The sequence below is a fragment of the Oncorhynchus clarkii genome, chromosome 12 (genome assembly GCF_045791955.1).
Source record: "Oncorhynchus clarkii lewisi isolate Uvic-CL-2024 chromosome 12, UVic_Ocla_1.0, whole genome shotgun sequence".
NCBI lineage: Eukaryota > Metazoa > Chordata > Actinopteri > Salmoniformes > Salmonidae > Oncorhynchus > Oncorhynchus clarkii.
The window spans coordinates 58218190-58233958 of NC_092158.1; the positions used below are offsets into that span (position 1 = coordinate 58218190).

General features: G+C 43.7%; 1 protein-coding gene across 4 annotated transcripts in view; it reads left to right on the plus strand.

The window, feature by feature from the left end:
* Positions 1-15769, plus strand: part of LOC139420864 (serine/arginine repetitive matrix 3) — a 156717-nt gene that overhangs the window by 106210 nt on the left and 34738 nt on the right. For all 4 annotated transcript variants that reach the window (XR_011635551.1, XM_071171227.1, XM_071171228.1 and 1 more), the window contains exon 3: positions 15153-15254. Coding sequence is in view for 3 of the 4 variants with exons in the window: in XM_071171227.1 (XP_071027328.1) it covers positions 15153-15254 (102 nt within the window). In the remaining variant the exon portion in view is untranslated. The remainder of the gene's footprint in view (positions 1-15152; positions 15255-15769) is intronic.

Here is a 15769-nt window from a genome sequence, read left to right on the forward strand (position 1 = left end):
ACAAAGAGCTATGTACCTACTGGGATGTAGTTGACAAACTGACCACGGCCAACCATCCTCAGACCAACCTTACGTATAACCGCACCCTGAAGGGGATGAATGCTTCATTCGTGGGGGATCAGCACACAAGTCAGAATCATCTTCCAGATTTCCACTTTGTGCTGAACTCTGCTGTCCAGGAGACTTCCGGGGTCACTCACTCCAAACTAAACCTGGGAAGACCACTAAAAGGCCGATGGACAGATACTTGCAAAGTTACAACGTTTCACCTGACTGCTCTACCTTTGATGCAGGCCACCACCACTATACCTTTCTAGCCAGAGTGGAGGCCAACAGAATCAAAGCCAAGCAGTGATGGTGCAGAAACTGTGTGTATTACCCACCCCAGTCTTGTGTCTGGGTCCGTTCTCGTCTTCTGTCAAAGGTGGCCAAACAGTTCACTGCAAAGCTGGCTTTGAGATGGAAATTCTCTGAAGAACACTGGGGAAGATGTTCGGATGGTACATACTGTTGATCTAAAGCCCTGCTACCCTATGGCAGAAGAGCTGGATCGCAGGCAAAAGCAACACCGGCAGGAACTCTTCTTGGAGGACTCGGATGAGTACTTCCCTGGTTTTGCTTAGTATGAACCTAGCCTATCAAAGCCTGCATCCTCTCCGTTTCTACAGGGATTGTTTTTTCATGGGGGGAGGAGTGTGGTAAAATCCTGGACGGAGCCTACACCGTGCGCTGCCACTTTAAGAGTGCACCGTCTGTCAGGATGGAGTAAGTAAATATGGTTCTCCTTAATGGGTGTGAGAGTTCTTGGTCAGCATGACAGTTTTCAATGTGTGCGCAACCAATTGCAGAAGCCTTGGTCATTTTCAGAGTGCTTAGATTATAAAAGTTTTGTGTTTGATCGCCTGTTGTTATCGCTCTACTCCTGAAGTGTTTGGAACCGGTTGTGGCCGTTCAAACCTTGATCTCTTGGATTACTAGCAACATTGTTGTGAAGCTGGAGTTGGCCTACAACAACTAAGACCCTCGCCCCCTTCTCTTCTTCTCCTTCTCTTCTCCATCTCCTGTTCTCTGACTTTGGAACATTTAAAGGCCTTGTTTTGTTTTGGCATACAAATACACCCCCCCCCCGCCCCCCCCACACACACACACACACACACACTTACACACACACTTACACACACACATTCATACACCAACTCACTCTTCACTCTGTGAATGAATACAGATACAGATACAGATTGCAAATCATCTTATATTGATAACTGGGTTCTTTGTTGTCTGTTACCTCTATTAAATTGCCTCAGAGTTGCTCTAATCATTAATATTGTATAAGATATAATTGGTTGGTTTACCCCGTATTGTGACTTGTGTTTATATCGTGTGTCTTATCCATTCTCTCCACTGGCTATCTGGTAAACAGGCTACACTCTAGGCAGTATCTTCTGCTGATGTGTGTGGGCCTGGTAGCAGTACTCTCTCTATCCTACTCTTTTCACATCGGCAGTGTAAATACCTGCCTGGCGCCCGAACAAAAATCTGTATCTTTATCCCTCTCTAACAACTATGCTACAACACTGACCTATACTCAACCAAAGTGCTACTCCCTATAGCAGTGTGTTTTGGGGTATATATACAGTGCCTAACCCACTTATTCCACACTCTGTTGTTGTGTTACAGCCTGAATTCAAAATGGATGGCTTTTTTTCCCCTCTCACCCTCAATGACAAAGTGAAAACACAGAAATATTAATCACAGAAGTATGTAACATACATAAGTATTCACCTTCCTGGGTAAGTCTCTAAGGGCTTTGCACACCTGGATTGTACAATATTTGCACATCATTATTTTTTTAATTCTTCAAGCTTTGTGAATTTGGTTGTTGATCATTCCTAGAGAGCCATTTTCAAGTTTTGCCATATATGTCAAGCCAATATTAAGTCAAAACTGTAACTAGGCCACTCAGGAACATTCATTATCATCTTGGTAAGCAACTGCAGTGTATATTTGGCCTTGTATTTTAGGTTATTGTCCTGCTGAAAGGTGAATTTGGCTCCCAGTGTCTGTTGGAAAGCAGACAACACCAGGTTTTCCTATAGGATTTTGCCTGTGCTTAGCTCTATTCCATTTCTTTTTAGCCTAAAAAAACTCCCTAGTCCTAGCCGATGACAAGCATTTCATAACATGATGCAGCCACCTTCTTCTCTGGCAACTGAGTTAGGAAGGACGCCTGTATCTTTGTAGTGACTGGATGTATTGATACACCATCCAAAGTGTAGTTAATAACTTCACAATGCTCAAAGGGATATTCAATGTCTACTTTTTAAAATTGTATTACCAATAGGTGCCCTTCTTTACGAGGCATTGGAAATCCTCCCTGGGTTTTGTTGTTGAATCTGTGTTTGAAATTCAATGCTCGACAAAAGAACCTTACAGATAATTGTATGTGGGTTATTTTTCACCTTTATTTAACCAGGTAGGCTAATTGAGAACAAGTTCTCATTTACAACTGCGATCTGGCCAAGATAAAGCAAAGCAGTGCGACACAACAAACAACACAGAGTTACACGTGGAATAAACAAACATACAGTCAATAATACAACAGAGAAAGTCTATATACAGTTTGTGCAAATGAGGTAGGATAAGGGGATAAGGCAATAAATAGGCCATAGTGGCAAAATTATTACAGTATGGCAAATTAAACACTGGGGTGATAGATGTGCAGAAGCGGTACTTGGGTGCAAAGGAGCAAAATAAATAACAATATGGTAATGAGGTAGTTGGATGGGCTATTTACAGATGGGCTATGTACAGGTGCAGTGATCTGTGAGCTACTCTGACAGCTGGTGCTTAAAGCTAGTGAGGGAGATATGAGTCTCCAGCTTCAGTGATTTTTGAAATTCGTTCCAGTCATTGGCAGCAGAGAACTGGAAGGAAAGGTGGCCGAAGGAGGAATTGGCTTTGGGGGTGACCAGTGAAATATACCTGTAGGGTACAGAGATGAGGTAGTCATTAAACAATCCTGTTAAACAATATTATTGCACACAGAGTCCATGCAACTTATTATATTATTATCAGGAGCGGCAGGTAGCCTAGTGGTTAGAGCGTTAGATCGAATCCCCAAGCTGACAAGGAACAAATCTGTTGTTCTGCCCCTGAACAAGGTAGTTAACCCACTGTTCCCTGGTAGGCCGTCATTGTAAATAAGGATTTGTTCTTAACTGACTTGCCTAAATAAATTGTTAAATAAAAAAAATATATATGTGTTCTTAAGCACATTTGTACTCATGATCTTATTTAGGTTTGCCATAACAAAGGGCATACTTTTTAACTTAATTTTTTATACATTTGTAAAAAATAAATAAAAAAAATCTATAAACATAATTCCACTTTGACAATATGGGCTATTCTATATAGGCCATGGACATTTTTAAATTCAGAATGTAACACAGCAAAATATGGAAAAAGTCAAGGGCTGTTAATACTTTCTGAAGGCACTGTATGCTAATATCATAGTACAATGACTCCACCAAAATGCCACTAGCAGTGCAAAGTAGCAGTGTGTTGTGGAGTGTTATTCCAGGAAGTAATTGAGCTGTAATGAATGTTGCATGATTAGTCCCTGTGGAGTGCCCCAGCCTTTCCTCTGTCCTATTAATGGGGGACGTAAACGAACAAGGACACACTACCTCACCTAGTTAAAACTACGCTACATACTGCTGACTGAACTCTGGATTGGCTAGGTCCTTCATCCACAAAGACCTACAGCATCACCCACTTACTTAGTTAACACTCGCCTTTCACAACGCCACGCTCACTTAGTTAAAGCTACACACTGCTGTATGCTGGCTGAACTGAGGCCTGTCTAGCTCCTCCATCCACAACATGATTTTTAGAAAAGCTGTGATAAGACTGAAGAAAGTGGTCCTTTCACCTCCCTGGTCTCCTCAGGAAGATGAGAGTATTTGTACCCGGAGCTTCAGGGAAATGGTATTTGTTGTGTAAAGTAGGATTATACACAGACAGGGACAAACACGCATACACTCTTTGAAAAAAGGTGCTGTCTAGAACCTAAAACAGTTCTTTGGCTGTCCCCATAGGAAAACCCTTTGAAGAACCCTTTTGGTTCCGGGTAGAACCCCTTTGGGTTCCATGTAAAACCCTTTCCACAGAGGGTTCTACATGGAACACAAAATAGTTATACCTGGAACCAAAAAGGGTTCTCCTATTGGGACAGCCAAATAATCATTTTGGAAAAGGACACACAAGGATACACATGGGATATTTGCAAACCTGCCTTTAATCCGTATAAAGCCATCGTATTGCAAAGCCAATTTCATTACAGGAGTGTAGGCTATAGATTGTGTGCTTCATATTCAGAAACTCATGATATTGTATTCACTTTTTGGGGTACCTGGGATTGAATTTGACTTTCTCCCCAACACCTCCTCCAGCAGAGCTTTATCTCCTGACCTAGGTTCAAATACATGTGTATTTGGTTATTTGTATTTGAGATACTTATTTTCTGTGTATTTTAGTAATTTCAAATAATGTGGCCCGGATTGTTTTATAATTTCCTATAAATATCATACTATTTGAAACTATTTTCAAAAACGTATTTCCAAATACATTATTTCAAATATCAAAACGACCTGAGTTGAAAAACATGCAGTATTGAAATATTTGTATTTGAAAATATGAGTATATAGCCAGTACTGTCCAAGTGTATTTCCAAATATATTCCAATATTCAACTACTTGTTGAAGTATTATAATTATATTAAATTATTTATTTATTTTAATTTTATTTTAATTTTATTTTTTTATATATTTTTTTGAATTTTACCCCTTTTTCTCCCCAATTTCGTGGTATCCAATTGTTGTAGTAGCTTGTCAATATCAACATCTTGTCTCATTGCTACAACTCCCGTACGGGCTCGGGAGAGACGAAGGCTGAATGTCATGCGTCCTCCGATACACAACCCAACCAGCCGTACTGCTTCTTAACACAGCGCGTATCCAACCCGGATAGCCAGCCGCACCAATGTGTCGGAGGCTACACCTTGTCTGGCAACCTTGGCTGGCGCGCACTGCGCCCGGCCCGCCACAGGAGTCGTTGGTGCGCGATGAGACAAGGAGATCCCTACCGACCAATCCCTCCCTAACCCAGACGACACTAGGCCAAAAATATAATAATAATAATAATACTTACTTCCAAATGTCTTTTGAAAGTAATTTAAATACCCTAAATAGTATTTGAACCCAGGACTCTTAAATCACTTAACATCCTGAATACCTTATAAGGTTTACTTTAAGGTTTACATTTCCATTGGAAATTAATGTACAGTTGAGCCGTCGGCTCCTGGCTGGCCGACGGCTCTGGAGGCTCCTGGCTGGCCGACGGCACTGGCGGCTCCTGGCTGACCGGCAGCTCTGGCGGCTCAGGACAGACTGGCGGCTCTGGCGGCTCAGGACAGACTGGCGGCTCAGGACAGACGGGAGACTCTGGCGGCTCAGGACAGACGGGAGACTCTGGCGGCTCATTACAGATGGGAGACTCTGGCGGCTCAGGACAGACGGGAGACTCTGACAGCGCTGGGCAGGCGGGAGACTCTGAGAGCGCTGGGCAGGCGGGAGACTCTGGCGGCTCAGGACAGACGGGAGACTCTGACAACGCTGGAGAGGAGGAAGGCTCTGGCAGCGCTGGACAGGCGGGAGCACCTGTAGGCAGAAGATGGAGAGACAGCCTGGTGCGGGGGGCTGCCACCGGAGGGCTGGTGCGTGGAGGTGGCACCGGATAGACCGGACCGTGCAGGCGCACTGGAGCTCTTGAGCACCAAGCCTGCCCAACCTTACCTGGTTGAATGCTCCCCGTAGCCAGGCCATTGCGGCAAGGTGGAATAGCCCGCACTGGGCTGTGCTGGTGAACCGGGGACACCATTCGTAAGGCTGGTGCCATGTACGCCGGCCCGAGGAGACGCACTGGAGACCAGATTCGTAGAGCCGGCTTCATGGCACCTGGCTCGATGCCCACTCTAGCCCGGTCGATACGAGGAGCTGGAAGGTACCGCACCGGGCTATGCACACACACCGGAGACACCGTGCTCTCCACCGCATAACACGGTGCCTGCCCGGACCCTCTCGCTCTCTGGTAAGCACGGGAAGTTGGTGCAGGTCTCCTACCTGAACTCGCCACACTCTCCGTGTGCCCAATACATTTTTGGGGCTGCCTCTCGGGCTTCCTTGCCAGCCGTGTTCCCTCAAAGCGCTGGCTCCCTTTAGCTGCTGCCTCCACTCTCCTGGCTGCCTCCACCTGTTCCCATGGGAGGCGATCCCTTTCAGCCAGGTTCTCCTCCCATGTGTAGCATTCCTTGCCGTCCAGAATGTCCTCCCATGTCCATTCCTCCTTATAGCGCTGCTCCTGCTGCTGCAGCTGCTGCCCGTTACCAAGAAACTGAACACTATGAAAAATACAAAAATAACAAAGTGACAACTGAAACAGTTCTATCTGGTGCAGACACACAAAGACTGAAAATAACCACCCCAACTCACGCCCTGACCATACTAAATAAAGACAAAACAAAGGAATAAAGGTCAGAAGTTTACATACACTCAATTAGTATTTGGTAACATTGCCTTTAAATTGTTTAACTTGGGTCAAATGTTTTGGGTAGCCTTCCACAAGCTTCCCACAATACATTGGGTGAAGGCCTCCTTGCTCGCACATGCTTTTTCAGTTCTGCCCACATATTTTCTTTGGAATTGAGGTCAGGGCTTTGTGATGGCCACTCCAATACCTTGACTTTGTTGTCCTTAAGCCATTTTGCCACAACTTTGGAAGTATGCTTAGGGTCATTGTCCATTTGGAAGACCCATTTGCGTCCAAGCTTTCACTTCCTGACTGATAACTTGAGATGTTGCTTCAATATATCCACATAATTTTCTTTCCTCATGGTGCCATCTATTTTGTAAAGTGCACCAGTCCCTCCTGCAGCAAAGCACCCCCACAACATGATGCTGCCACCCTCGTGCTTCACGGTTGGGATGGTGTTCTTCGGCTTGCTAGCCTCCCCCTTTTTCCTCCAAACATAATAATGATCATTATGGCCAAACAGTTCTATTTTTGTTTCATCAGACCAGAGGACATTTCTCCAAAAAGTACAATCTTTGTCCCTATGTGCAGTTGCAAACCGTAGTCTGGCTGTTTTATGCCATGGAGGTGGCATCTTCCTTGCTGAGCGGCCTTTCAGGTTATGTTGATATAGGACTCGTTTTACTGTGGATATAGATACTTTTGTACCTGTTTCCTTCAGCATCTTCACAAGGTCCTTTGCTGTTGTTCTGGGATTGATTTTCACTTTTCGCACCAAAGTACGTTTCATCTCTAGGAGACAGAACGCGTCTTCTTCCTGAGCGGTATGATGGCTGCATGGTCCCATTGTGTTTATACTTGCGTACTATTCTTTGTACAGATTAACGTGGTACCTTCAGTCATTTGGAAATTGTTCCCAAGAATGAACCAGACTTGTGGAGATCTACAGTGTTTTTTCTGAGGTCTTGGCTGATTTCTTTTGATTTTCCCATGATGTCAAGCAAAGAGGTACTGAGTTTGAAGGTAGGCCTTGAAATACATCCACAGGTACACCTCCAATTGACTCAAATGATGTCAATTAGCCTAACAGAAGTTTCTAAAGCCATGACATCATTTTCTGGACTTTTCCAAGCTGTTTATAGGCACAGTCAACTTAGTGTATGTAAACTTCTGACCCACTGTAATTGTGATGCAGTGAATTATAAGTTAAATAATCTGTCTGTAAACAATTGTTTGAAAAATTACTTATGTCATGCACAAAGTAAATGTCCTAACCGACTTGCCAAAACTATAGTTTGTTAACAATAAATTTGTGGAGTGGTTGAAAAACAAGTTTTAATGACTCCAACCTGAGTGTGTGTAAACTTCCGACTTCAACTGTACTTCTGGTGTACCAAAATGCAACGATGCTGTCGGTCTGATCGAGGTGTTAGAGACAGACAGGATGAAATAGAAAAATCAAGGGAGGAATGTAGCAAGGAAGTCTTATTAAAAAAGAGGAGACGGTGGTCTAGCTACTATCACAAAGTTGTATTGGGACCACGCAGCCAAAGATCTTTCTCATTAGTCTTCTGAGGAGATTGTTTTCCACAGCCAAGTAGGGACAAGCTCTTTATGAAGTCTGAAGGGATTAATCCCCATCAGGCAGGAGCAGGAGGGATTTAGCAGGCTAAGAGCAAATGCCCCTCTTATTCAATGTCACCAAGTTCAGCACTAGCCTGAGTCCCAGACCTGTTTGCTATGTCTTGCCAACGCCACATGACAATGACATCAAATGAGTTGGCAAGACTGCACAAACACAACTGGGACTCAGGCTATAGTTGCCTGCCCTACGTGAATCTGACTTGAATCTGCTTAGGACCAACTAGCCACCGTGTTTATTCCGCCAAATGTTGTCCCTATTGGTCAAGGTCTTAGTGAGGATGAGCAATCTAGAAAGAGAGGCAGAGAATTGGTGCACTGTCATGTCATCCGCGGATCTGCTTATCCTCCTAGAGCTGCTGCCGTGTGGGAGATGTAAGAGGGTAGCTTTGTGAAGAAATTCAGTAGTCTCCTCTCTCCACACACCTCTCTCTCTCTCTCTGCTCTCTCTCTTTCCATCTTCCGCCCGCTCTCTCTGCCTTTCTCGACTCTACAGTATAAGCACATCTCCCTTGAACATGTGCAACTTTATAATTTGTTATTCAATTAAATTCCTGATTGAAATTTTCTCCTCCACATGAGAGTTGAACCATTTCATTATGAAGTTGTTGCTGGTCTTTTAATTTGGTCTCTGAAATTGAAATCAATTTCTCGACCCCTCTTCACCAAACCCAAAGCCACTCAATCTTACTAACTTCATCATATTGGCATAAACTTATTGCACAAGTATTGATGGCCACTGCCTTTGTCCGACATGTGCTACTGCTGCACCTGGGGATGTGAGTTGAGACGGTGTAAGAACAGTCTCTCTCTCTAGCCCAGAGACACACGCTGTGTTCGAATACCCATACTAACATACTGTATTCTATCATACTTAATGAGTATATACTGCATACTATATACTATTAGTTAATTTTAGTATACTACAAACAAACAGTATGCTTTCAGTTGAGTGTACTAGCTCTTCACATGTCTACCGGAAGTTGATTCTGTTGCTATGCAACCTCTTGGTAGCTAGTTAGTTAGCATAACAAATTACTAGTTAGACCTTATACGACTTCGGGTGTGTATTTTAAATTCAGTCTGGAGTGCGAGAGTGCGCTTGTAAATTCAGAGTGTTGTCAGATTGCCCGTTTGTAAATTCAGAGCGTTTTGCTCTTGGAGCGTACACTGGAAGCTCGGGCCGAAGAGTAGGGTTGATTTGAGCGTTCTGACCTTACAACGACAGTCAAGCACCTAAGCTAATGTTGGCTAGCTTGCTAGCTACTTCCAGGCACAAATGGGACCACTCTGACCATTTTGCTCACCCTCGCAAAGCTGGTTAGGCTGTTCTCATGTTATCCAGAGCGTTGGTGACTGTGCTGCTGGCAACAATTTAATTAAGCTTTTTTTGCCGACGTTTGCTGACACCGGCCATATTCAATGGGTGTTGAGCGTTCATAAATTCATTATTCTGCTCTCTGGTACACTTAGACGAGAGTCCTCTGAAATTGGAGTAGATAGCCAGAGCGAATTTACAAAAGCACCCGAATGTCCATTGAGAACGCACAATGTCTATACCATTTAGCTAGGCTAAGAATGACGGGAATAGTCAAGTCAATAAATGTTGGGTGGGTAGTTAGTTAGTTAGCCTATAGTTATTATACTGGCAAGTTTGACGTTTAAGAGGACAACTAATGTTAGGTAGCTAGCTAACGACATACCGGTGGTACACACTGCTGTAATGATACGCTATGTGTTTCGTAAGGATAGCGTAGCTAACAAATTGTCAGGCACTATAACGTGTAAGGTAACTTATTTTAAAAGTCATTACTTTATTACATTGCTCAATATGCTTAACATTTCTCATAATTAGTTAAAGTAATGAATTTGTATCCGCTCTCGTTGTACTTCGACTGCATATTTTCCGCCATTTTCTTCAAATATGGAAACAATGTGAAGCCACGCCCATTTCCTGAAGAATTGCATTATGGACCCTAAAGTACGGAAATAGTGTCCTCTACATGTATACTTCATATTTTGTCGAATTTAGTACGACATCGGGGAACTTTTTGCATACTATATCCACACTATGACCAATAAGCATACTGTAATACTCAATTGACATCACAAATAGTATGGTTACTGCGGATAGTATGAGTATTCGAACACAGCTCTAGATTTAAAAAAAATATCACTTCGCTTTGACAACACTGACCTTGTCATTCATGCCATTAAAGCATTTTGAATTTGAGTTCCCTGAGCCCCTAGCTAATGGAGACTTTCTTTCTCTCTCTGTTTCTCTTTCTCTCTCTCTAGCTTCTGTCTAATTACTTTAATCAGGCTGTTTAATCGAGGTGATTTGTCAGGGCTGGGCTGGCGGGACAGGAACAGGGAGTCAGTCTGTCTGATATAGTGTTTGCCTCAGTCAGTCAGGGTGACTGTGTATGTTGAGGGCAATGGGGCTGGCAAAATGGCCCTCAACTCATCTAGCGTATCTATCGCTGCTGACTCTCTGTTCTCTACTGTATGGACACACACACACTCGCACACACACACAATCCACACTCAGTTTAACATTCATTTAAACAGGTGTGTGTGTGTGTGTGTGTGTGTGCGCGTGAGTGTGTGTCTGTGTGTAAATCAGTGACGTTTAACCCCCACAACAGCACTAATTAACAGACAGAATCAGAGATGTGAAGTTTGGATGCTAGTCCACTAATAGCCCCTGAAGAAAAGCTCAATACATCACCATTTATGCACATTGATTTTGAGTTTAGAATAGATTTTACCACTCTAATGCAACTCAAAAAGCAATCTTGCATCTGAGAGACCCAGAAAGGACAGTTTTTGTTGTGTTACGGAACTGAATAATGAATCATTCCCGTAGCTATTTGTCTGTGAATGGGCTCTAGTTTACCATGAATACATTTAGATCACCCTTTTTTAGAAAAGAGGTGTACCCCTGCACATTGACTTGGCACCGGTACTCCTTGTATATAGCCTCGTTATTGTTATTTTTCCCCCAAAAAAAATATTTTCCCTAAAAAATCATATTTTCCTGTTTCTTTCTTTCTTTTTGACTCTACATTGTTGGGAAGGGGCTCGAAAGCATTTCACAGTAAGGTCTGTTGTATTCAGTGCATGTGACAAATAACATTTTGATTGATCTTTGTGTAACTGGTGTGAAATGGCTGGATAGTTTGTGGTGCGCGCTAGTGGCATTTCAATCAGTGATGTCACTCACTCTGAAACCTTGAAGTAGTTGTTTCTCTTGCTATGCAAGAGTTGCGGCTTTTGTGGAGCGATAGGTAACGATGATTCAAAGTCGACTGTTGTTGATCTGTGTAGAGGGTTCCTGTTTCGATCCCAGGTTGGGGCGAGGAGAGGGACAGAAGGAATACTGTTACATTTCTGTCTGAAATGAAGAGAGAAAAAAGAGAATCAAAATGCATAACCTCTGCAGAGGCCTGTAATCTCAAACAAACATATTCTGGTCAGTAGATCCACAGGTGATGCAGGGGTATTCTAGCCCCACAGCACATCAACCTCAACCCCAGTGTTGTTGTAAAACCACAGCCGTTACACGCACCGTTAAGCGTACGCCCACTGCCCATGGTTAGCCAATCCCCTCAGACCATCCCGCAGGGTAAACCAATCGGGGAGAACGGAGGTGTCTGACTTTAGGCTTGGCTGCGCCACAAAACCATGTGAGAGGAGTCCAGAGAGGGAGACTGTGGTGTATATTCTACACAGGGACACTTGAAGTCAATCTTAAATGAATCATTGTATATTAACAGCAAGCTTGAGAAGTCACAGTCAAACTTAGATGCATCAAGTACCAGTCTGAAGTGAGCTCCGCCGGGGCAGTCCCGTTAGTTCTCTTATATACTGCTTACACAGACAAGTTATATTTGCATGATTTAGCTTATTCATCATTAATTCATCATTAAAGTTTGGTTCATGCATGTGACTGACCAATACCTCACGAGTCTTCTTCTATCCAAGCTGAGACCTTGAAACTGAGATATCCTTTCATTCTCAAAACAAGGTTCTGTGCGTACTGCCAAATTGCAGATACTGATGGTGAGGATTCGTTCAATCAGTCACTTGCATGAACACAGAAATTGGTTATTAGAAAAGCACAAACATGACATTTTCCATTACGAGACGGTGCTGGAGGAGGAGGCCAGGAGGGTGAGGAAGACAAGGGGAGGAATAGGAGAAGAGAGGAGGACATTACAGTACACTATAACTATCCGTTCCACAGAGCTCTTAGAGCTTGGGGTTGTGAGTCTGACACCTTATTTATGTCTTTACACTAGCTGTCAGTAAACAGAGCGAGTGTCAAGCGTTAATATATCTCAGCCTGCTATCATCAGGACAGTGAAGTGTGAAGGAAGGAGAGCGCCTTAAGCCAAGCATTTTGTTTTGGTGTGTGAGAGCATTAGTGCACAATACGAGCCTATTATATTCTAAGGCTTTTCACCCTCTCTCTCTTTTTATAGCACTGTCAAGGCACGGTAGAGTAGAACACACTGTAGAACCCACACCCAGACATAGTATATATGTCTAGTGACTACAGTGATGCACACAAACACAGTAAAGTAACATTACGTATGGTGATGGGGCCTGCCTCATGCATGGAAAGATATAAATATAGAGTGAGTTGAGTTCTTTGCCACTCTGTTGTGATTGTGATGTGGCTGACAAGCCCTGCTAGGCTGAGAAATGACTAGAGATTGCAATAGAGCACACACACACACACATTCACTCACTCACACACACACACACTCACACACACACACATATACACAGAGAGAGAGAGAGCGATTACAGAGAAGCAGGGAGTGACTAGTGGTGGTGTCACACTGGGCTGTCTCTGTTCTGTACTGTCAGACCTCCTAGACCACTACCTTAATCTCCTGTCCCTAGCCGCGGTACTGATAGCGCTGGGCAATTCTGGGATAAATGGACACAGCACCTACACAGCTTTCTGGTCTGGTTCAGACTACTGCTATTATTTTCACTATTTACTGGGATTGGTGCCGTGACTGACTGGCAATGAACAGAGAGTTTCTTTTACTGAGTGGGAATGTGTTTCAGCACCGACCAACAGTGGACAGCTCCCGCAGTGTGTTCAGTTCAGCAGCTTTTGCTACACCCTACAGAGAAAGATAGTGCCATTGAAACAACTGATAGAGAGAGCATGTTGTAAAATGCAGATTGACAAATACTGAAATACAAGATATTGAACAGACGGTCCTTCATTCCTTCCACAGCTCTCTCTGCATTTGACCTTGAGTTGTGTTCTAAATAGCTCCTCTGTGATGCTCACTGAACAGTTTTCCTTCTCAGAGACTGTATTCGCTCTGTGTTCTTCTGGCACTCCTCCAATAGAACTAACTGGCAGGGAGTCATGACTCTCATCCAGAACTGTACAATCTGTGTGTGGACATTGGAGCGGTTGTCAGTGGTAATGTCTGAACAGGTTTGTTACAAAGCTACGCTGAGAAATAGATCTTGTTTTCCACCCACATACAAATAGAGTACATATATGTATATATATATTTAACTAGGCAAGACAGTTAAGAACAAATTCTTATTTTCAATGATGGCCTAGGAACAGTGGGTAGAACGAGCCTTGTCAGCTCGGGATTTGAACTTGCAACCTTCCGGTTACTAGTCCAACGCTCTAACCATAGGCAATTATCCCACTCAGGTTCTTCTAACTAAAGTATACGTATATACCACAGAGATCCTATTAAATTACTAATATGTCAATCTGAGTTTCACCACAGAGATCCTATTAAATTACTATGAGTTTCACCCCCACATGATGGTGACCCACAGGATTCTAGCCAATGCTGATAACGTTGAGAAATTGGCTAACAGGATTGAGTGTATTGATGTGTTGTGTACAACTGGGGTTTCTAGTGAGCTCCACCCCTATTTCTGCTGTCAGAATAAAACATGCCATGTAGAAAGGGGCATCAAGGAAGGACTCTGGGGAATTGGTGATCTAGCAAAGTGAATCATCTGACACATGCTCACGCCACACGCACGCATGCCCACACACAGCGAATCATCTCTCTCTCACGTGTGTACACACACAAACACAGGGGCCGGAAGGAAGGACTAGGGAGATTTTAAGTTGAGCTGACACAGCAAATCACCTGCATTTCCTTTTCCCCAGTTGTGTCGTGTATCAACTAAGCCATACTAAGGGAAACGCATTCCACTACATATGGTTCCTGGCCAGCCATCTTATCCCCTTCTGGTCAAGCTGTATATGCCCCCCGTTTGGAGATGACGTGGCGTTACACACGCACCAGCGCCCGTTGTGACAGATGGCGATAAGCCTTGCTCCTCTCTCTGATAGGACGGGAAACATGTGATATTGAAAATGACTAGCCGTGTGTGTGTGATGCTGTTGCTGTCTGTGCCTGGCTAAATTCTCCATCTCCTGTCTGCACCATGTCTTAGTCACTAAGACTTAGTGGTTCCCATATTTTGCCTTCGCCATGACAGTTAGCCATCACTCCTCCTCACTGCCTTGCAAATATATCTTTGAGTCCTGCCCTGTCTGCTCTGCTCCACCGGGTAAATCAACCGTGTGTGCGTGCGTGTGTGTGTGTGTGTGTATTAATATCCTCATGGGTACCAGAAGTCCTCACAAGGATAGTATGGTAAATTCTTGTTCGTGGGGGCATTTCCCACATCCCCACGAGGACAAAAGGTATTTTAAGCTTACAGGTTAGGGTTAGGGAAAATAGGATTTTGAGTTGAAATCAATTTTAGGTCCCCTCAAGGATAGATAAACATATGCTTTGCGCGTGCTTGCGTGTGTGCCTGCGACTGTGTGTGTGTGTCTCTGTGTGTGTCTCTGTGTGTGCCTTGAGTGTGTTGGTCTACTCCCACTGAGTGTGTGTTCTCTCCTGTAGGTACTCTGAGGAGGAGATCAGGCAGAAGGTTGGCACCTTCAGACAGATGCTGATGGAGAAAGAGGGGGTAATCACCAGAGAGGGAGCACATACACGCCCACCGTAAGTCACACTCTCCTCCGTATCGCTCTGTTGCTCTCCATTCTCTCTATATCTGTCTCTCTCTCTGTCTCTCTCCCTCCTTTCAGGCTGTATCACAACCGGCCATTATTGGGAGGCCCATAGGGCGGCTCACAATTGGCCCAGCGTTGTCCAGGTTTGGCCGGTGTAGGCCGTCATTTTAAATAAGAATTTGTTATTAACTGACTTGCCTAAAATAAAGGTTAAAATATATATACAGTTGAAGTCGGAAGTTTACATACACACACACATACATATTTCAATTATAATTCACTGTTTCACAATTCCAGTGGGTCAGAAGTTTGCATACACTAAGTTGACTGTGCCTTTAAACAGCTTGGAAAATTCCAGAAAATTATGTCATGGCTTTAGAAGCTTCTGGCTAATTGACATAATTTGAGTCAATTGGAGGTGTACCTGTGGATGTATTTCAAGGCCTACCTTCAAACTCAGTGCCTCTTTGCTTGACATCAAAATCAAAAGAAATCAGCCGAGAC